Source organism: Diadema setosum, chromosome 14, assembly GCF_964275005.1.
Source record: "Diadema setosum chromosome 14, eeDiaSeto1, whole genome shotgun sequence".
Classification (NCBI taxonomy): Eukaryota; Metazoa; Echinodermata; class Echinoidea; order Diadematoida; family Diadematidae; genus Diadema; species Diadema setosum.
In genome coordinates, this window is record NC_092698.1 from 4,193,301 (window position 1) to 4,218,181 (window position 24,881).

The 24,881-nt window shown below is 37.5% G+C and overlaps 1 protein-coding gene across 1 annotated transcript; it reads right to left on the minus strand.

The window, feature by feature from the left end:
• Positions 1–1,601: 1,601 nt before the first annotated feature.
• Positions 1,602–24,159, minus strand: LOC140238064 (uncharacterized). The gene is made up of 2 exons (XM_072317987.1): positions 23,643–24,159; positions 1,602–2,104 (listed from the first exon to the last, which is right to left on the minus strand). Exons 1-2 carry the CDS (start codon positions 24,157–24,159, stop codon positions 1,602–1,604), a joined length of 1,020 nt encoding a protein of 339 aa, XP_072174088.1.
• Positions 24,160–24,881: the final 722 nt, after the last annotated feature.

Here is a 24,881-nt window from a genome sequence, read left to right on the forward strand (position 1 = left end):
TGAAATAAACTAAAGTGTTTGCCCGTGTCAATTTAATGACAGCATTATAACGCTTATGTTATACCATTTAGCTCCATGGTTATACAAATAACACCATCAGTACTGTATCAATGTCTCCATGAGGCAACCTTTTAACTGCACCTGCCGATGTTATCTCTTCTTCATTATTGTATAATTGATTATTGGTAAGATGATGTACCTAGAGGGGCAAAAATATGTGATTCTGTAAGCTAAGCAGACTTCTGTGTGTACACAAATGAGCACTGGCAAGTTTGCTCGGAATACAGGCGAGTCACCAAATACGATGTTCAATACCCTTGGTCACGTGTCTACATTGACATTTTATGATGATTTGACATGTAAGTATTTAGTTTCCCGAACTCAGGTGTGCTGTCTCGATGAGTTTGATCGGAATGAGGTCTTTGTCAGTGATGTTTTTACATGCACATCGTCCATTATACAAAGGAAAAAAAATGAATCAATACAATTTTGCTCTTGTTTGTTTTGTTTTGTTTTTTGCTTGTTTTGACGGAAATCTCTGAGCGATCACAGTCTAACCATTTCTGTATACACACATCTAGTTAAGAGTTGTACGTCGCCCCTGTCACGTACAGTCACCATGCGAAGAGCAGAAGAAAATTTTACCGAGTTCCCTATTGGACCGACCTTTAGACATTCTCATAGTTATGATGAAATAATTCATTGGAAAGTCTGCCTGTCCTCTCAAACTGTAATCGAGCTCTCTCCTGATATTCCTGATTTCATTCAAACTATAGTTTCTTTTTTTTTTTTTTCTTTCCAGAATCTGCACTCATTGTTTTCTCCACTTCATCTGATGCGGAATCTCCAGTATCATATACAATGTACTACCATAATCACCATAACAAAATAATACCACAAAACTCGGCATGTTTACGTAATGCAAAGTTCAAATAACCTGAAACCCAACATGAAATAATCCAGTAACAGAAACCTGCTGTTCCTATAACAACTGATGAAATTATTATCAACCCGCCTGAATTGATTGTCTTTTAAAATCTCTCAATGCATTTCATATTGAAGTGTATTTTGAGACATTGGAGTCGAGTTAGAGGTTGAAATTGATACCTTTTTTTAACAAAAAGGGGAAGATAGGAAAACGAAATCACTCCATCTCTTTTTAGAAGTGAGAATGTAAAGGAGAGTGTAAGAGGCAGGAAAATGTAAATTAGCTTCATTGTATTCGCAATGAAGAAGCCTTCTCATGATTGACAACTTGGTGTCTTTCTTTCTTTCTTTTTCCACAAGAGCAATGCAAAATTCTAAATGAATGCATCCGTTCCCATTCTAGATTATCGCGATACATAAATATCTGCACTCTAAAAACACAAATGTTGAATTAGCATTTAAAAGGGCCGAGGAGTGACAACATTTTCAAAGTGTTGGTTTTCCTGCTAGATTCAACATTTAAATTGTTATTTTAAAAGTTGGATGCAACACTTCAAAAAATGCTGTCACTCCTCGGCCCTTTTAAATGTTGATTCAACATTTGCGTTTTTAGAGTGTGGGGTGCGATAACTCTGGTCCTGTTGATTCTATGCTCGTCGGTTGGTTGCTCCAACTCAGATGCTGGCTACGATGTGATGTTGAACTATGGGTAGTCCCTGTTGCTGCAATTCAGCCAGTGGATTAGTCTCGTGTATGCCACCATAGCCGTGGTGCAGTGCACTCGGCTTGTGTATTAAATCGGCGACGCCACAACTCGCCGGATGCTGGTGGTGATCGGCGCCGATTCCGCCGCCGCCGCCAGCGCTGCTGCCGAGACCGGGCTTGGCGTCGCCGTGGTGCGAGTGTTTGCGTTCCGTCTCCTCCCGCGCACGCATCTTTTTGAGCTTCATGCGGCGGTTCTGGAACCAGATCTTGACCTGACGCTCGGTGAGACTCAGGGTGCGGGAGATGTGCGTGCGGCGGTCCCGCGTGAGGTACATGTTGTAGAGGAACTCTTTCTCCAGCTCGAACGTCTGGTACTTGGTGTACGGCTTCCGCTTTTTGCGCGTGCGCACGTTCGGCGGTGGTGCCATCCATGTGTACGAGGCTGAAACCGTCTGCTGGGTGCCGCCATGATCTACATGTGATAGTAACCAAGGAAACAGATGGACCATGAAGGGATGGAACGTACTGAACAAGAGGCGATTGTTATATGTCCTCAGAATAATGTTTATAACCTCCGTTCTACTTAACATACTCTCCGCCTAAATTTACTATCCACGTGCGCAAGCAATGTACTGTTGAAAGACGAGTTCGAGCATTGTACATCTTAATGGCATTCTGAGAGATCAAATGATTCAATGTTGTGGAATGCAATATCAGCATCCTTCAAATATATGTTCTAATACATGGCACTGAAGCATGAGAGACAAGGTAACAAGATCTGTCATTCCATGATCAAAATCCCGTAACAAGAGGCAGCTTTTTTTTTTTCATTCTTATTCTTCTTATGCTTATTCTTCCTACCCGCATTTCCTTTCGTCGTTTGATTATCTAATAATGAATGAGAACCAAATATATTTTATCAAAACAGCCATTAACATTCATCAGAGGAAGCAGAAATCGCAGAACAATTATGCCAGATTATAAACGTAGGTGACATTGATAATAATGGGAATGACATAGATAAACTGAAGTGCTATAATGCACATTGGCAATAACAGCTTCAGCTACAACAACAATACTCACTATAGCTGTTACTAATATCACCACTACTACGATAACGGTTGCTATGTACCGGTAAAAATATGAATAGGGAGAACAGCAATTTCTAGCCCTACCCCTCACGCACACACGTTCATTTCATTTTATTTCATTTCCGACGAAAGTATACAATATGACATCGTAGAAGACAGAAAGTCAATTTTGAACACTTTTGATGTCTTATAATGATAAAGCAATATACGTTCTTGTTCAGATACCATTGCGTTTTTCCTTCTGTGAGTTTTGTTTTGTTCTGTTTTGCTTTGCTTTGCTTTACTTTACTTTTGTTTCTTTCTTTGAGTAGCAGCGTTTTTCTCGTAAATGTTAAGGAAACTGGAAAAAGTTATTACCTAATCAAAGGTTCCTTGAGGAGTGGTTAGTTTACCCATTGCTCACCTATTGAATCGAAACATTGTAATGTGGGAGTTCAATCGCATTTTACACTTAACTTGGAAAGTGCAGAAAATGTTACAGCCCCCCCCCCCCCATGCCAAAAACTGCATTGACCCAAACCAAATAAGATTAAGAAACACATCTATACAGTATTTAATTGTCGATCGGGGAAACACCACGCCATGCATTGAAAGACACACATGTTCAATAAGTCCAATGTTGTAAAAAATGAATTAATACATATTTAAATTACAAATAAATAAACAAATAAATCAATAAATAAACGACATATACATAAAATTGATGTCTAAAACAAATAAAACATGACAGAAAATATTTGACCCCTTGTGATAAAAAAAAAACACCACACAACAACTTGATGTAAAAATTATGTGTTATCATCTTTCTTTCTTTTTTTAAGACGAATGACTAGGGCTAGTGGGGAATGGCAGGACTGCAGAAAACACGTGTTTCAACCACATTTAAATAAAGAGCTGCTGAAATACGTGGAAAAATTCTATCCCATTGCAATGCGAGGCCGATAGAATGATTTGAAAAAAAGGTTAACCACTGTCTTCTAGTGCAGACTGCGGTCAGAATATCCCAACAGGCTAGTCACGCAGATAGGACCTCAAGACGTGCCCACATGGCAAGACATGGAGGCGTGTTGATTGAACTTGGCTTGGCAATTAACGTTCTCTCGTGATTTCCACTAACAACTTTTGGACAGTAACAGATGAATGACCTGTCGGTCATTGGTATTGGGAAACGTATTGTCAAAGCTAATCCTGTCCGTAGTATTAGATATTGCAATTTGCGATTTCCACTGCATTTAGAACCTATCAGGCCGTCGAAGTTCATAGTTTAATAATGAAGCTCGCTTTAGGCCCTTGCTACCGGGGGCCATACACTATCGATCCTACTTCATAATAAAGATGTCTAAAGTACAACATAGAGGGCGCACGTCAAAAAGCTAATACTATAGGCTGCATGACTGTATAAAACAATAACGGTGACATTCTCATTTTCACATGGAGAGCAGTTTCTCATCTACACTTCTGCAAAATCTTATATGACAGTCGAGGTCACGTGACTTCCGGGCTACTAAAAGTGCGCAGATAAACGGGATGGGAACTAAAGGGCAGTGTAAACGCGCAGACGTGAATCCCATCACGGAAATCAATTGGGTCACCTCTGCTCTAATAGCTGTCACACGAAATTCGGCGTAATTGGATAAATGTACTTACACTCCCCTCCCCTGCCTACTTCCTCTAGTGTCTAGCCAACACGCCCTTGAATTTTACCCACCGCCTCCCAATTAGCTTACCGGGTACGTATTCGGCAATACCCCTGTCGCAAGTAATTATTGCCTTTTCATTCCTCGTTCTGTCCGTGTGTTTCTACGCGTCATCCTACATTACGTGTGTAATCTCTTTTGCCACACTCAACCGAAAAAGTAGCATCTCCACGCTGTTTCTCTAGCGGATGTCGTAGCATTTTAACACAGGAAAACAGAAAGAAAACATTGTCCGTCGGGGTCAGCATTGTGGACAACTCCATCATGCCATGGTTTCTACTTGTACAACGGTATTGCTTCCGTATACATCTACAAAGGCGTGATACACACTAGATCGAGGCACATCATGCAATGATGTACATAACGATTATGAAATCATAAAGTGATAACCAACGTCCATTAATCTCCATAAATGTTTAACAGTAAAACGTCAAGTCTTCAAACGAGTATTTTATGGCTTGGGATAGATAAGTTAAAGTGGAAATGATAACCTGTTCGAAGTTTTTGTGATGATTATAGATATAATTTTGTCTGATCTGTGTTGCAGGTATGTTGGCGATACTTTAAATCGTTTTTAATAGAGGTTAAGAAGGTTAAGAAGGTACAGAATAAATATTTGTATCACATGCTTTTTTTCACTTTGTGAAAGCATCTCATAATAGTTTTACAGACTAAAAGTCCGACTTGTGGAGTAGACACCACATTTGATGAAACATTATTGCGAAATAGTGCTGATTTGCCTTAAATTTTGCTGACGCTAACTGATAGGTGTGGCTGATGACACTGTTGACATTCGCGGATCTGCAGAGTATATTTGTTAAAACTAGAAAATTGTTCCATTCAAGTACTGTACTAAATGAAGAGAGACTCATGTCCAGATATTTTTCATGAATTGATTGGAATTCTCTTTTGGATAATTCAAATTTGGGAAGATTTTTCAAATCTTAGCGATCACTCAGAACCAAGCAGTCAAATCTGCAGACAAAACATTCTTATCCTTTCAAACAAGTTTTGAACATTTGTTTGTATGGTGTGTTTTTTACACGTTTATTGAGATTTAGGCCTAAATCATAATTTGTATTATTTTGTGGAATCAACATTAACTTTGCAAAATCATATTCTCCTTGACGCAGTCATTATAAAGTGAATTCTAAAAGTAAGACGATAAGAAATTTTAGTGTCAATATGATAACAGTTATGTATATACAACCATTGTATTCATAAAGTGACTGGTATTTTCAATGCATCCTCTGGGTTTTTGAATCTTCGTATAAAAGGAGCTCGGGAAAAAAAAAAAAAACAAAAAAAAAAAAACCTTCGTGATCTCCAAAAAGAACAACCATGTCGACCGGTGTTAAACGCGAATAGAGAAACGTCTCTCTCTCTCTCTCTCTCTCTCTCTCTCCCTCTCTCTCCTTTTTGGTTTTCCTTCTTGTGTGATACTCATCAGAGTCAGTGCATTTGATATCAAGGGAGCGTAAATGAGGTAAAATATTGTATTATTTAGTGAAGTTGCCCTTCCTTCTTTTTTTTTTCCTGCAGGTTGCGCTGATATTCTCCATTTACTTTTTTCCCCTTTCTTCAGAGCTAAACATGGCTCGTCTTAATAAAAAGGTGTCAAGAACTTATTGCATTTTAATTCATAACGGCAGTGGTGCCATCGAATGTGATGGTCAATCATTTCCCTGAGCGCGTTATATGTATTGCAATAATATACATACTACATCGAAGTCACTCATGATATCAAGATAGGACATAAATTAACTGATTGAAATGATTTCTTTTTTTTTTGTCACGCTAAACTGATAAACAAACAAGTAAACAAAATAAACGATAGAGTAAGAATTTACTGAGCTGACTTTGCGTTTTCCAGGTTGACTGCTAAACATGCATAAATACCCAGGGCATAGACTTTAAACGATGCAAGCCGCCGTATGTAATCTGATCGCAAGTTGCTATCGCTTGCAACATGCAATTGATCTCATTCCATTGAAGAAGAAGAAAGGTATTTACGGGTGTAAGGGTTCAGTGCCGAGTGACTATCGTGTGATGAAAGTTCAAACTGTAAAGTTTGGCGGGACAAATATTACGCCAGTTTTTATTGCGTCTAATTCCGCCCAACCTAAACATTGACAGATGCTTCACAGCAGCACGTTAGGAAGATATAAAGTGTCATATGCCACCTGGGTCTCATGATTTTATATAATGTTGATTTACTACTTGCAATGATATCATACGGTTCATTAAAACGCATACTATGACTGTAGTGGTGGTTTATGAGAATTTAAAAACCACAGACGCTTCACGAGCAACGCAACAGAATTTTCATTTCAAGTCGCAAGAGGGCGGTTTGGCACATTGTTCTTGGCAATAATATTGGACCTTGAAGTCTCTGTGTTTTACCTGTTCACTTTACAACCTGTCTCCTACTTTCGGCCTATAGCTAGGTGCTACATAACTTCTTTTTTCTCTCTCTCTCTTTCTTCTTCTTATTTTTTTTATTTTTTTTTTATCACTTGCCTGGTCGGGAAAGCGGATTTCCAAATTGATCCAAAACAGTTGTCCGAACATACATTTCTACTTGTCCTCAAAAGAAAGTCCAGAAATATGGAAAAATGATATACAAATTCACTTGTAATTCAAGGGCTTGATAAAACACATTAAATCAAAGTGCACTGCATTACAATAAAAGAGTCATTATCTATGGGCCTCTGTATGGTTGACTTTGTGGGCTTGTGGGAGAGGGTGAAACAGGTGGCTTCGAAGCTTTTTGCTTGCCCAATTTTGGCAAGCATTTTTACTCAATGTTCCAAAACACTTGCCTGATTTGATTTTCACTTGCCCCAGGGCAATCAGGCAAGCGCTTACGTAGCACTTTGCTATTGGTATCTCTATTATAAACTACATCTTCCCAAGCAACATCATTATGTGAGGTTGAATATATAGAGTTTTTAAGGGATAATTCGTGACGAGAAGTAACCTGATAAAATAAGACAATAATATTTAACAAATACAACAATGGCAATGCTGCCAAAGGCTTACTAAAAATAAGGTAGTTATAAAGATATGCTAAAGAGTAACTTTTTTTTTTTTTTGTACGGCAGTTCTTCAATAGTTTCCATGAATAGGCAAATGAGTGATTTTATGATGTCATCATCTCACAATTTTCAATTTGAAGAAAAAAAAATCTCTGCTGCAAAAGTGCAAAACATGATGTTATTATTGGCTGAAGAACTTCAAAATAATGATCAGTCAGACATCATGAGTTTCAGACTGAGCCATTAATGTCTTTGAAAACAAACAAACAAACAAACTGGACATTTCAATATTTTGTTTATAATCTATATATTTTACTTTCTTTATTGACTAACTATTAACTGGAAATTTCCTTTGAGATCTCTGCGCAAAATTTGGGCAGAACATTTTTATCTCCCCATCCCCGCGCAGATTTTATGATTAAAATGAAATAATTTCATTTCTTACGTAACAAACGTGGCATTAAAGCTCCAATGCATTTCAGAGTCTAAAACACAAAAGTATGGCAGTTTGTTGCTCTTGTTTTTACTTGTTTTTCCTAGAAGCTTTAGGTGTGAGACATTGCCTTTAACTTTTTTTTTTCTTCAAACCATTACTTTAAGCCTATTGGTAATAAAGTTATGATTCATGATATAAATCTTAAACTGCATGGTGTAATCATACCAGTGACTGAAGGACAAGATAATAATAAAAATAATTTATACAGCGCAAAACCTTTAGATGTATATTCTTCTGCGCTGCAAAAGTTTCTGATATACTTAATAATAATAAACAGTTAAATCAAAAGAATAAAAACAAAACACATGAAAATGCACATACATACAGGCGCGCGCGCACATACACACACACACACACACACACATTTTTTTTTTTGTGTGTGTGTGTGTTACCTATTAAACTTGAAGGATTCGACGTTTCCCCCAATATGCAAGATATTGTTTGATTGTTTGGTTGGATGGTTGGTTTTATTTCTGTTAGTTTTTGGTTGTTTTTTTTTTAATAGCACGTAACAAGAGAATACAATATTATTCTGACACGAAACTGTCTTACAACATTGATTCAAAATACATTTATATACATTATTAGCATAACAGTATTCGATGTATAAGACGTATAACATACTATATAGCACAAAGAAATTCAGGAGATTGTAAAAATACCAATAGTAAATTAGCTAATGATTATTAAGCATTCATTCAGAATATGTTATATGATTATGATATCCAGCGTTTAGAGAAAAGGGAAAATAGAGAAAAAACGGGATGTGAAATAAATTTATTTGGGACTTGTGTATATCTATTAAATGGTATTGTAAGAAAAGAAAAAAAAAAAAAACAGGAGACCGCGATCACAAGCAGCTGCTTGACATGGATCGAGACCTCGGGGTACAATAATTTTTCGAAATTAAATTTGGCTTGTATAACTGTAAAGAACATTTTTACAAAATAGAACGTATAATCAACTCAGAAATGACGTAATAATTGTTAGGTAAAAAGCGGGAATCAAAACAATTTTCATCATGATAATGTTTTCAAAAAGCAAAATAATGTAATTTTTAAAGCAAACTATTACTTTAGCGTGCTAAAGATGAGTGTTGTGTGTGCTGTGCTGTGCCGTGCTTTGCTGTGCTGTGTTGTGCAGGGCGTGAAGTACTGTTTTGTTAATTTGACATTTGGGCATAATTTGGTTTGTTTTAATCTGTGTGTCGTGTGTGTTTGTGTGTAATATATGTATTTTTGCAATATCAGCTTCGATGTGATCACGAGTATAATGTGGAACAGACTCATGCAGCAAGTTATTCAACTGCCATTGAGCTATAATACCTTTATGAGACTGTCTGTTAATGGGCTAACATTGGCTAATAACGTAAAATAATTTTCCTGTACAATAGTATCAAACGCTATTGTATTCAGATAAAAAGTTTTTTTGTTGTTTTCACAAGCGCCTCAAGTGAGTAAAATTTAGTAGTGACCTTTATTTGCTCAGGAAGATTGTTCCAAATATCTGGTCCATGGTGTCTAATTGACATTTGAGCTATTAAAGGGAACGCAAACCCAAAGAGCAATGTGGATTGAATGAAAGCGGCAACATTAGTAGAACACATCAGTGAAAGTTTGAAGAAAATCGGACAATCGATGCAATAGTTATGAATTTTTAAAGTTTTTGTATTGGAACCGCTGGATGAGGAGACTACTAGCGGTTATGACACATGAGTGGACAACAATATAAAGAAAATATAAAGAAAATTCCACAAAAACTCAGTTTTCATGAAAATTACAAATTCCATCAACTTGATACTGATATAATGTTAAGGGTAGCAATTATTCCCGCTGCTTTCTGAAAGCGGTTAGTCAAGTGCCCTTTCATAATGCTAGAAAGGTGAATTTTTGTTGAATTTCCTTTATATTTTCTTTGTATTGTTGTCCACTCATACGTCATAACCTCTAGTAGTCTCCTCATCCAGCTGTTCCAATACAAAAACTTTAAAAATTCATAACTTTTGCATCGATTGTCGGATTTTCTTCAAACTTTAACTGATGTGTTCTACCAATGTTGCTGCTTTCACTCAATCCACATTGCTCTTTGGGTTTACGTTCCCTTTAAGCTTGGGATTGCGGAGGTGATAGTCCTTGGAATGTCGAGTTGGGTAGGCGTGCACGACGCTGGAGTTCACATTGTACAGGTTGTGGAATGAGAATCGGAGGGTGTTCGAGTTGTATTTCTACATGAATATTGCGGATTGTAATTTATGAATAACGTTCACTTTAGGGTTTTCAATTTACAGAATAAGGGTTTGGCATTGGAGGTTATCATGGTACAGTTTTGGCCCAAACCACGAAGAAAATGTTTTTCTCGAGTGATTAATCGTTGAGTGACATTTTACGTAAGAGATGTTCGAGGCAGCACTCACAAAGTATCTCAAGTTTTCTTCGTCAAAAACTCATTGTGTATTCTTGGACAATCCATTCTAAAATGAACGACATCTATTATATAAATTCTATGTTGTTCTTTGATGTTTCATTTTTCATCTTTTTATGCATCAAATGGAATGAAAATGTTTACTGGTATCCAGAAAGACAGACAGCGATATCATGTGAAATTGGGACATTTCCACATAAACCACAATGTGTGACGGTGTGTTTGTTCCATAAGGGATATGCCACACGAATATGAGAAGGCAAGTAAAATGAACCATATTTGTAGTTTTTGTTCATGATATCGTGCATATTCCTAGAGATGACTAACTTTGGCTAATAATGCACTCATTGCTATTTTGATACTCATTTCACCAACTATACGGCCTAATTTGGCTATCTTTATGCTGCATCACAATTCTCATCCATCTGAGCAGCCGTGTATCAAAAGAATCAGATTATTTTGTTGTTGTTGTTGTTGTTTTAATTCCAGCGACTTTCAACAAAGCAACGACGTATTTCATAGCGTGCTCACAAGACAGTTGAGGTGGTTCCACGTTATATCATAACACAGTGTTGTTACTTGCTTACTTGTCTAGATATTCGTCAACGTGTTATGATCTCAAGTCTTCTTGCATTCATTAACAACAAAATAGTTGTGAGTTCTTGTCATGTTTACAAATGATTTACAATGTCCTAGAAATCATGTGTTGTCTAAATCCAGATTTGTGTACATTGAACACTGAAACATTTTTTTTTGCTGTGACTCAAGTTTTCATTCCTCAGAGAGAAAAAAAAAACACCCTGAAACCACAGGGTGTTTTTTTTTTTTTCTCTCCTTTGTTTATGTTTTTTTCTAATGCAGTCACCAACATTAAAAAGTCCAACTACTAAAGTTTCCATAGCATTTTTGCATTTCACTCCTTGTTGTAAGTGTGTGATTGCTAAATTTGAGTCTACTACATCGACTGACTAACAAGGGCACATGTAGTGGATTCACTGTGCGACAGAAAACAGACCTCCATTCATCGACAAGATTAGACACGAACGCGAAATCAGTGGATCGCTAAAGCGGACAATCACGTAATGGGATAAAACCCTCGCAGTAAATTGAGTCGTCACGAGTGTCGATATAGGTGGGAATCTCCTCAGAACAGGGCGCGTGCACAGACGCACGGACAAAAGAAACAGAAAGAGAGAATTTCTTTCCTGGCTTTACCGATGAGGGAAATCGGGCTGAGAACAACAGATACAAAATCGATTGGATTAGAAGTATTAGCTCACTTACCATATCCTAAATCTATGCCCACTGACACTCCTCCGTATCAACTGATCGTCTGTTGCGTGCTCAGACTCCTTAGACAATCTCAGAAAGGTCTACGTACTATGATATGGTATGTCGTTTCTTTAGACATGATAGTCGCACAATAGTGGAAACCCCTCCTCTTCAAACGAGGTTTATTCTGTACATTCATATCATAAAATGTAAAACGCTTGTCAAGGAACGTGTCACGTTAGAAGAGATTTAAAGTGCCTTGCCATACCATGTACAAGTTGACTGAAATCAATTATAGCAAAATCAGAATGAAAAAAAAAAGAGAATCGTGGAAATTTCATCAAAATCGGACCAAAATAAAGTTTTAAATCAGTGATATTAATTGTAATCCCCCGCTCAAATTGGCTGCTAGGGCATGACGTCATCATCTCGCAAGTGTTCCGTTGAACTGTCCACAAATCCGTCCTTCTTGACATGGTGTCAATGGCCCTATGTGTTTCCGTCCGTGCTTACTTGTCCATGCGTGAAATTGCCACTTTGGTGTTCTCGATCAATGAAGCAAACACATGTCTTAGCGAAACATTCAGTGCAACTTAATTTAACACACCGGAACATGGCGGAAAGACATGTTTCAATAGTATTCGTTCGTTGTAACTGATTGATTGGAACTCATAAGTAAACCACTAAGCACTCTTCATTACGACAATATTCCCACCCTTTTGATGAGTAATCAAAATGTTCAACATTTCAAGTGTACACGATCGTAAAACCATTCACAGGTGAGCCAGGACGTAGTGTTGTCAGGTGATTGGTCAGTCATGTCCGTAGTACCGGGGAAAAATCAACATAAACAAACAAATATTACCAAATTGAAATAGATCGTCGTTTGCAGGCTCCCAACAAATTATCAATCTAGTCCAATATGTGTTTTGATTGTGATATAGTTGTACTCAACAGGAATGACTTTTCTTGATTTATTTGTGTGCTTGTTTGTTTGTTTGTTTGTTTGTTTGTTTTTCGTGAGCTGATTGTTTGTTTGTCTATTTTGCTTGCTCACAAATTAAAAAGTGTTGATGTTGTATGTGCGTGAGTGATGCATATAATTATTTCATTTCAGTTTGGTTTTTTTTTCTTAGCTTTGAGACTGTATGTCTATAAATGTGCGTTTGTTTGTTTGCTTGTTTACGTTGATATGAATTACTTGGATTGCTCTGGAACAAATATTCCGCTTTTTAGTATTGTTTGATTACAGAAACAAGGCGTCACGTGACTTTGATGATGTACAATAAGAGTGGTTATGCTGACATTTGTTGTAAGGGGGGATGACAGAGTAAGTGAGGAATAAACGTGGTAGTCATAATCTTTAATCAGCTTTAACAAACATACACATGTACACTCTCACCATCACAACCTGTTACAGCTGTATTGAAATGTGCTTATGTGTGTGTGTGTATGTGTGTGTGTGTGTGCGCGCGCGTGTGTGTATCACTAATACAGGACTTGCATTACAGTTGTCAATATTTTACAAAGGTAGAGTTTTATGGAATAAGGTGAAAATTCCTCTTAAGACCAGTTAGACAGCTATTTTGTAAGACAATTTGAAATATAAAAAAAATGTGAACAACACCTTTTTTGATGAAATCAATTTACAACTTGATGAATAGTTAAACGTACTGTTACATAATTTTTCTTCTTTGTTCTCTGATATGAATTTCTTTTGTATTCTATTATATAATGATTTGTTTATATTTTTGTTTCTATCAACCTAATCACAAGTGATCATGTATTTACATCATAATATTTGTCTGGGAATCCGTTTCAATAAACCTTTTTTTGTGTGTGCTTCTAAATATCAAAGTGGAAAAACATGTATTTCGTATTTGTATGTAAGCTCATATATGTGCGCGTGGGTTTGTGTGTGTCTGGAGATAAGCGCATCTATGGGGGGGGGGGGTTGGAGAGGAGAGAATATAATTGCTCTTTCACAACGTTGTTGTGCGCTGCATTATAACCTTTACAGGACACTTTTATTTATGAATTGGTATACAAATGCATGAAGCGTTTGTTTACTACGTGCCAAATTTTGCGCGTGGATGAAATTAATGAGTCTGCCATATGTCTCATTTCAGCAACGAGAAGTGATTTGGGACTTAAGCAACCCCCCCCCCCCCCAAAAAAAAAAAAAAAGTTATCAATGATTCATTTTGAAGTATTTGGGTGCTTTTGCAAAATGACAAGTCCCACACAGCCTGCGGCATAGAGCACAATCATGAGAGTTTGAAATGTTGAGGAGTATTGTCGGCGCTTTGTTTCTATCTGAGTCGAGAAACAAGAAATACAAAACAAAACAAAACAAATTATTATGTCTGTACCGATCAAAGTTTGTTGACACTATATCACGACACATTAACTTATCACTGCAAGCTATGCAGGCAGGTAGAATAGTAGGTCTATATTATAAGGATATATAAGGAAAAACCAGACAAAATACATAATCGCTAGGGAACATTAACAACGTAAAGGGTGTGTACAGTTCTGGTTGAGGTGAATATTTAGCTTTTAACGTTTTGCGAGATATTCAGAAACCACTCTATGAGATGTCAAAGAGCATGCAATCTATGAGGTATCAAAAGTTTATTTGATTAAAATCGGTTTTGAAATGGCTGAGATACCCCCCCCCCCAAAAAAAAAAAAAATGAAACAAAGAGATCCTAATAAAAGGCGTGGCCTGTCGCCTTTTATCATTATGATTTTTTTTTTTTGGATATCTCGGCCATTTGAAAACCAATTTTCATCATATAAACGTTGATATCTTTCTTAAAATTACATGCTCTTTCATATTTCATAAGAGGTTTCTCATTATCTCACTTAGGAATGCTCAAAACATGACTCCCCATCCTAACCAGTACTGCACAGTCCCTTTAAGGGGAATTATTTCTGATCCAACTTTTTATTTTTTTGTTACCAATAGTATTCGTTTTTTTCACATGACCACTCCGGTCATCTTTTTTTCATTTATCCATTCATTCACTCCTTTCTTATTTTCATTTCCAAACAATGATACACTGATATTACAAATGTCAAAATCATATTATATATTAATATGTAACAGTGTATCAAAACACATCTTGTCGCTGCTTAACTCTTCTAAGTTAATGTTCTCGTCCTAATCAGCTCTAGCGCAAGAGCCATGCATCCGTTTCTTGTTATGGCAGGTATAAGAATCAGATTAACCTATAAGTGATTTACAAATTCGACTGTGTTGTGGAAATTTTATGTTTATTGCGCAAAGAACGAAATGACCCATTTTACAAAAGGTGAATACATACCATTGAAATTGTACACTTCCAATTCGTAGGTTACATAAAAAGAAATATAAGTTATGCAAAATCTAAGCTGATTATATTCTTGTGATTTCTCCATCCTCCCCTTTCGCAAAAAAAAAAAAACCCAACAACAAGAGAACAAATAAAATTATCAAACGAAAACTGAATATCTCTATCAGTAAGAGAAATACAGGTATATTCGTAATTTGGAAGATTCTTTTTAACCCAGACATGACTCATACAAAATAAATGGTTAATATGATATGACAAATAATGTTTCTTTCACGAACAAACAAGAAAAAATACAAGAAACATAGAAACTCTGCATTTTCCTAGTCAAAGTGCTTGATGATGTAGGTATACTATATATAATGGTATAATATTTTGCCAATTATTCATCTAAAATCCCGTAAATTTGCAGAAAAAGAAACAGATTCTGTACTTGACACTTTTGACACATTTGGTGCTCCCCAAAGTACACACACCGTGAAATTATGGGATGCCGTCAGTACAACAGGTGTCAATGTATGGAACTATACAGTCGTGCTCCCCTCAAAGTTCTCCTATCCTTTTTTTTTTTCTCTCTCTCTTTCTGTCTTTTGTTGTTGTTGTTGTTGTTGCAGGGTCAATGCTCTTTGGGTTCATCGTAAATGTCGATTTTTTTTTCTCGAATGTCTAATATGACAAGTATTGTACGTTTTCCAGAAACAGAAACACAAAAAAGGACATATCAAAAAAAAGAAATCATTTTATTATCATAATTATTATCATTATTATTTCTTTTTTTGAAATGAACAGGCGCGAGATATGAGATGAAAGTGGCCCTTCAAATATCACTTATTTCATTAGCCCTTGTTGGAATGTAAGTTCCAAGCGCTTTGCTAATGTTCACATTTAGTAAACGGTAAGTCTGAGTGGCGTTGAACTCTGTGAGGTTTGCATGGTTAAAGAAGTCAGCCATATTCACCTAATCATGCCGGAACTTTGTGCAGTAAAGAAGAGATCCCTCAACGCTTATATACTGTAGATGACATGTCATGAGGTCGATTTGTGTTCGACTCATTCATCCTTGGAGAAGGTGTTTTCACAGTATCTTCCTTTTTCCATCTTCGGACATTGGTGTATGAGGTATAGGACTCTGACAAGGCCCTTATGAAATTCACTGCTACTCCACCAATATGGCGATAATATAATTAGGTATATCATTTTCTAATACCAATCAGCAACCTTGTTGGTAATACGATGGAATAAAACGGGTGGGGTGGTAATACACCCCTCTCCTCCATGCTTGCAGGTGGGAAGGACTATTACATTTTATTATAAGGAACCCCTCTCCCAGGAACTTTGTCAGGGGAAGACAGAAAAACAAAAACAAACACGTAGTACACGGAAATAGTAGGCAAGCGTTATTTATATTACTATAAGCTCGATAAGACAACCAGCAGAACGATATCAACAAAAATACTGATGAAATAATGATATAGATTATATCATAATAACCTGTTTAATGATTAACAATGATAACGAAAGAAGGGGAATAAAACCCAAATATAACACGTGGACTGTGTAAATGAATGCAACAATATTAGTAAAATACATCAGCTAAGGTTGAGGAAAATCGGATAGAATAGTTATGAAAAATTTGAGTTTCAGTGCAGCTATCACTGGATGAGAAGACTACGTGAGTTCGTGACGTCAAGTATGTACAACAATTTAAAGAAAATGAGAATAAAATTCCACAAAAAAACAACAGTTTTCAATGAAAAGTGCACATCCACTTAACTTGTTACCGACATACCTTTACCGACATATTCTTATTTATCCTGCTTTCTGAATGAGGTATATAAGTCAATAATGCTCTTTAAGTGCGCTATCAAGAAAAGACAAAATATGCTAAATTGTCCTTATGATTTTCTTTATATCGTTGTCCATACAAAGCAACAAATCTTTACAAATTCATTACCAAACTGAACGGATTATCCGATTTTCTTCAAACTTCCTTGATATTGTCTACAAATAGACAATTAGTAGACAATATCAGGTGTTTCCTCAATCCATACGACATTTTAGATTCATTTTCCTTTACTGCCGTTTCTGGCTTTGGAAAAAAAGTGTTTTTTTTTTTTTTTTTTTTGTTACTCCTAATATCATCGTCCGCACATTTCATGACTACGGGCAATCATCACGGTCATAATGTACGTACGTGCAGCATGTGACCATCGGCCATTGTATATTAACGTCATCCTCCTACTCGCGAAACCTTTTTCACCATTAAAGCTACTTAATGTCCAATTAAATCGATACGCTCCCATTATTTTCTTACATAAAGATTTTCCTGTAAATACTGGGCTAGTGACCATGAACAGAACATGGTAAACAAGATGAAGAGACATCATCAGGTAGACCTACATCAGTGGATTACAATAAATTTGATGTTCGTCAATTACGTTCTAATACACCCCTTTCTCAAGCCCTCAACCCCTGCTATTATGACTCGACAAAAGTGGGCAGTTCAAGACACAGATTGATGCTTTCGTTTGGTCAAAGAGCTATAATTTTTGTCAAAACCGCCCTGTGCACTGATACAACATTGTTACATTTTGTCATTCTGAATGATGGAAACGGCTGCATGTGAAGGTCTCCCCCCTTTTTTTCTTTGAGAAACACAAAAATTTGGGGGCACTTATTAGTCTGTTTGTCACCATCACCTTGTGCTTTCGCATCCTATGGTCAAGACGACAAACAACAACAAACAAACAAACAAACAAACAAACCACCCATCTACAACAGCATCTATAGTGTTCGATATGTTTTGCAACAACTGACTATAGTTGTAAGCTCCACACTGATAACCCTTTGCCCCTCAGATTCTGAATTCTCAATAGATTGTCCACATGATCCGTCATGCACCCCCACTTGCAATTGCATGTGATGATCCCCTTTGCCAGTTCTCTGCAAGTATGTATAATTAACATGGACTGTGCAATACAAATGCATGCTGAATTGTGTTGATTCAGTAACATAGCTTGCGTGGCCAACTAGATCTCAAAACACTTGCCATAGAATTTAAAATAGATTCCAATTGTTTGTTTGTTTGTTTTTTTAATTCAGATTTAGTAGTTGGAGACGCCTACAATAAACCTTCCCAACCAAGATTATGCCAGTGAAATCATCTGTGAATCACAGTAAAAATACAAATATGATTAACAACAGACATTAGAATGCAGTTTTCCCTAGACTGAGTATAATTTGCATGTTCACGTGTAACAAATATAATGACCAAAAGACATTGTAGGGAAAGTCTCATGGAAAACAATTGGGCTATGCAAAATGGAATTCAAAGAGTTAACGTCAAAATAATGTCTGTAAAGCAAACCTACATCTCATTTACGTGCTCACAACCGTACTGCTTTAATTGGGTAACTGACAACATTACTACCGCTACGGCATAGTGGAATACTAAATCACTATCACTTCTACCTTTACTGCCTATGGACGTTATGACGATAACATCAATAGTAATGATAATAGTCAGAAAATAATGACGATGATGATAAAATGGAAATTAGAAAAATATATGATTACATTCTGCGTTTATGATGTCTCAATTAATGCAAGGGGGACCCCATGTCATCTAGCCAAATTTACACAATGTCATTGACTCCTTCGGAATGTGCCCGACAAGATTTGGGAGGCGTCGATGAGTTGAGTAGGCGAGTTAAGTATCCCCTACCGTAACGCAACGCGTCACTAATCTCGTACTATCTTCTGTCAACGTGCTTTACTATTTTGACAAGGTTTGTTCCTGTGGCTTCCCAACCGGAAATCATTCTCCAAATCGCAGCCATGCCCCCATGTTGCGCCTCGCTTCCCCTAGAATTCAGCACAAAGAAACGCCCGCAACTGGCAGGTACCTTCCGAAGGAGAGAAGAGGTGTCTATGCCATCCATGGAGGACTGGCTCTGAATTTCTGCGGAAATCTGACCCAAAGACCGTCGTATCCGCTTAGACTTTTTTTTTTTGTCAGTGTTTTTGTTATGTGCTGTTATTGAAGTTGTTGTCGTTGTTGTTGTGGTGTTTGGATTTTATACTTAACTGCTCAACTGAACGTAATCTTCATTTCCCTTTCCCGCAGTTTAAGATACAATCGTTCAGCGCTCAACATGAACACTGCACGGAGTAAATCGTGAATGTAACTTGGATGATCGATCATCATACTAAATCCTAAATATAAGAGGCTGTGGTAGCTCATTTCAGAAATCTACTTATTGAGCTGCATGATGATGAACAAAATACACTAAAATAGAATAAGGCTGTCTGCATCAGGAGGCCGGGAACAAATATCACTATGGTGATATAAACCTCTCACTGACTAGTAAATGTCAACGCTACTGTTTATTGGAAATTTTAAGTATGGCATAACCGGTCACTCACAGAGGCTAACGTTTTAGATGTTTTAGCGCTTATTTCTCATATTAATTTTCCCGTAGGTTCATTTTCTTTTTACACAACATCACAAACTTTGCTAGCCTGTAGCACCATGCAACTCAATATCTGTTTCTTTGTTTGTATGTTTGTGTGTTTGTTTGTTTATGTGTTTCCAAAGAGGGAACATCGTTAAGTACTAGATGATTACCGGTACAGGAGTTTAACCACACCAAGTGTCAATTTTTCCAACGGACCACTTGCTTTGGGTCACCCAGGCAAGATGCACACCCAATAGAAATAATTATTTATGCATCATCCAGCCTAACCTCACCTCTCCTCCAGTTACAATTTTCTTGTTATATCAAGATTTCTTTATTTCTGTATAGAGGCTATAACAACGCGCAGTCTCAAATTAATAGAAAACACATCCTATTCGCGAGCACAGGATCCACACGCATGGCTACACACCTAGTACTTTCTGTTTTGAATAGCTGTATAACCAACGAAGTAGGTCTTCAATCGCAAAACAGAACTATAATCATGCATTAGTTTTCCTCGATCCGAGTACAGACACAACACTTAGAGCTAAGTCGCCATTTATTCCGCGTCCCTCAGAGCCAGCCCACATATCTGAGGGTTTTAGATCAGAATTTTAATGTTCATTCAGTTTCACCTATATGCACGGAGGCACGACGATAATCATGTTTTAGTTTTCATGTGAGTGAATGTGCAACTCTCCATTGTGTGATATAAAAAGACAAAATCACCCGCTATACCTATACCTATACCTTCGAGCACTTTGTGTCAGAATGATACACATGGACGTGCCACCTGGACATTAAAGATCATCTTTAAAAGTAAATGAAAGTTGGCGTCCATTTTGTTCCTACTATTACGTCATGCTGAATTATCATTTCGACGTGTAGTCCAGCTGCATTCATTTACCTGCAATTTTTTATTTATTTATTTATTTATTTTTATTTGTATTTATTTTTTTTTTGGGGGGGGGGGTGGGGGTAAATTCCAACATGCAAAGAATGTATCAATGTGTGCGCCTCTGTGCACTGGTGATTGTATCATGGAGCTATGCTGTAGTTCCATTATTGTACTGAAATCAGCTTTAAGGTTTCTGGTGAACTGATTCCAATGTGTTCCCGCAATTTATCAGTACGAGAATACCATAATTCGTTGTAACATTCGTAATAAGATTATCCATAATAAAAAAACAATAGAAAAACTAATTCAACTAACTAAGGTTATTCACCGTTAATCAAGAAAAGGAAACCCATTGTTAATAGAGATTTAACCTCTCTAAATTGTAAATTTTTGCCAACAGTTATTCCGATCGTTTCTATTAACTGTTTCTTTGATATGCTGACTATGGCGATTTCAATCCCTAAGAAGAACACTAAGATATTTTCCTAAAATAAGAACAATAGCAGGCTTCATTTTCATTTTTCAGGTGGCAAGTAAATTCATATCTTATCTCGCAGACACTTTTTCTTTTTCCTTTGGTAAAAAAGAAAACCCACAGTCATGTCTGTGACTTCAAGAGCAAAACATACTGCTCACCTTTGCTTCTTTCTTCCTTACCTTCCATAAAAGTCTCAAAATCAACTCAACCGCCCATGGTTTGTATGTTTTCAAAGATCGCATTATCGGATAAAAATAGATTTAGCACCTGCACGTTATTCAATATGTAACTAAGGTTTTGCATGTCGGCGGTAATCTCTTGTTCAGCCTCTTCTTTCTGACTCCAGAAATGCACGGTTAAAGGTATCGAGTAGCATTGTAGTATCCCTGTCAACAGAAACCTTAAAGAATATCCCATCTTCCATGGTCGTGAATGAAAATGTTTACTAGTAGTACAAGCGAGATAATTGTTTTGCACTATCAATAATTGTTTGGATGAGTGATTTTTGATAAAAATGGGGGTGTCCTATATCTATATAAGACCAAAAAAAAAAATTTCTCGAAAAACAAATCATTTCCATCTCATATTCATTTGCCATTCTCATATATGGGTTGGTGTTATCATGGACTTTACTCTCGAGATGTTTCGATAGAGTATGTCATCTGTTTTAACATTGACCAAGGTTAATTCATCCTTTCGTCTTTCTTTGCAGACAGTATACGTTTTTTTTTTTTTGTTTTTTTTTTTTTGGAAGGTTTCGTGGTGGCATATTATCAAAAAGAGAGAGAAAATGAGTATGGTTTAGTTTGGTCAATTTTCTGTATTAAAAGGACATTTGATTCCAATATCGCCGTGCCAGATTCCCAGTTTGCTAGGGGTTGTTCACTTTGCACTGTAACATTAATATTCGCCATGATTATGAAATTTCAGTCGATATGGCATTTTTAAGGTATTGCTTATGCCGAATGTTAGTCGTAAAATATTGCTAGGGATAGACCACAATCAATGTGTAGCACAATATGCAACGGAGATGACAATTGTGATGCTGCTGAGACGACTTATTGATGGCTCTATCTCATCAAAATATTAATGAGATTTAAATCGTTGAGATGTACACTGCGCATGCCTTCTTTTGCGAAGACGCTTGGAAGTATAAAGGGAAGAGCATTGTGGATTAATTACAAGAGATCTCATGACTGCTATATGACTTTAATACCACGTACCTAAACTGACATGTAAGAGATTGTGGCCAAATGTTTTCACCCAAAGACATCGTGATAGGACGACTCTCACATAGGCCTACATTTGTATACATTATTTTTGACGCTAGTGAAGCATTAATTAAGCTCAGCCAGGTTTGATTTTTTGTTGTGACTTGTTTAGTGTATCAGTGTGAGTAGCTTCCACTTTCAAAATGTGGCATTTATGACCAAGGTTTCATAGTCAGGGTACCATTAGCAAGTTGACCCGGATGAACTTGAATGAGTTCGACATCAGTCCTTCACACCACGAGTTGCAGTGGTATTCCGCGCGACTACGTAAATCTCCTGCTAAATAGACCTGCATGTCGTTTTGACAAGAGAGGTGTTATAGAAATGGTATGCTAGCAAACATGCCGGCTAGTTGGCAGCTTGTTAGAGTGACTGGTCTGCAAATTATAATATATGCGTAGCTTGATGTGTTTAGGATCCCAGAAATTGCAAAATTAGGTTTACGGTGACCGGATGTTATTGTGTGATACGCAGCACTTCATCTTCACGCAAAGACGTGCATTACATTCTGCGCGAACAAGTGGCGAAACAAACAGATTTATCAATTTGACTGTATAAGTATATGCAACACAAAGAGATGCATGATAATCCCCTCGAATAAGCTTACGGTATCTTTCGACTAGCTGTCACAAAAACGTACAACAACAAACATATGTATTCAATTCCCAATATCTTATCTAATTACCCTAGAATAGCCTAACCGTACCATATACCACTATCAATGCATATTGTTGACGCTGATATTAATGTGAACGATGAAGCCACGAAATAAAATGCCTTGCTTTTTTAATAAGTGATGACCATGAATGCCAGAATTTTTCGTTTGACGATGGAATTAAAAAAAAAATCGCATGGATACAACATGGAGGAAATACACACTCAACATATGAGATAAGGCTGTCGTAAATGCGGACTAAGTACAAACCAGGAAATTATTTTCACGCTTCAAATTTCAGAAATCACAGGACATTAATCTTCCTTAATGTCAGTATTTCTACATTTATGGAAAGGATTGTCCGCAACACTTGCCCTCCACTACGATTACAAGGGGACAAAGGATTGTTCAGGCACCAGTATATCTAGGAATTATTAGAATTAATCATAAATGTCATGCTTTATGCATGGTTTTAAAAAAAGCTTCACTAAGTCGGAAATAATGACGAGCTTTTAAGGGTTCTGTGTTATGCTCAATTACTGTTCGACCCATTTCGTCACTTTAAGCAAGCTACACAGATTGTAGTACGAGAACTTCCGAAATCAACCAATAAATTGTTTATTTTCAATTTGTATGCCGTAATGAAATACAAAACCAAATCATCATCCTGTTTAGAGACTTACCACAGTTCAAGTAATTTTTTAGCCTTCAGCAGAAAAAAAGGGCATTGAATCGATTATTAATTATGGGAAAATGTTCAGATCAGTGTCATTTTTTTTGTGTGTGTGATTAAATGTAGAATGAATATGAATGGACCCAAAAATGAAATTCCGCACTCTACCGTTGTTTTATACGTATTTGCACATTTGAAAACACTGATGAACAGGGACGGGAATATTACCTGAGCCGCTGTCCGGTCTCGCGAGCTCGTCGTCGCCGTTCCTCGCCGCGGGATGGGAGCTCGTCGCCCCGACGGTGTACCCGTGTTTCGTGTGTGCCGTCAACCCGTTGTGCGGCGTTGCTCCAGCCGACCCATGGTGCATTCCCGACGTGAACATGTCCTGGTAGCTGAAGGGGAAATGTCCGACAGCCTTCTCGCCGTGGTGAGCCGGCGGGGACGACCACGAGTGTCCATTATGTGTGCCACCGCAGCTGGACGGTGCGATGGCCGACGAAGAGCAGCAGTTTCCCGATCCGACGTCGGCTTCACCACCTCCTCCGCTCCCAGCGCTGCCCGGCGGTGGACTCGGGTAGCCGCGCAGGCAGTTCGTGCTGCTGTGATAAGAAAATCCGCTCATAAAACCAACATAACTACCGCCGTGAGAAATGCCGTAACTATTGTTATTGCCGCCTGTAACTGTGTCATAAAATGATCCGATACTAGAGGCGAATGCTCGGGGAGGTTGTAACCCTTCCATCTGTCAAATAGTCGTTGATGCTAGTCATTGGCTTTAAGAATGCAACAATACTCCGATTTGGACTACTTTTCAAGTAATATTTTCCCGCCGTTTCGCTCCCAACGATACATGAACGATGAAGCCACACTGCGTTGATGATAGTAATGGTCAACTAACAATTTAAGATGCAAAAATAAATAGGCGTAGGGTACGGACGCTGACAGTCAATATTTGCCATGTGTAACTCTATCACTGCAGACGATAGGTTTTAGATGTTATTGTCGTGTCCCCTGGGTTGGCTTGACTGACAGTGGGTGCGTATTTACGGTGCAAGCGGTAGCACGCATCCAACGGCTAATGCGTGAACACAAGAACGAAGTAAGCAGTAGGCAGGGCAGGGGTGGCGTTCTCGAAATTAAAGTTCACCTACTTAAAAAGACAACGGCCTAATATGACCTCACATATCTATCGAGTATGGGGTGAAAGGTCAAATTAGCGCCACATGCGTTCGACTTATTTGCGAGTTGTACGATATCACTATCTCTCCAGAACGAATGTTCGTGGGTTACAGAGAAATCAATATAGAGAAATTTCATGGCCACATCTTGTGTCGCTTTCCATTACGCGAAAATTTGCAAAGGAGCGCCTGCCCGAAGATAAAGTAGTGGGAAGATTAAAAGAGACATCACGTGAACAATTTTGGACCAATAAAACTCTAGGACCCCTCGATAGTGATAGTAAAA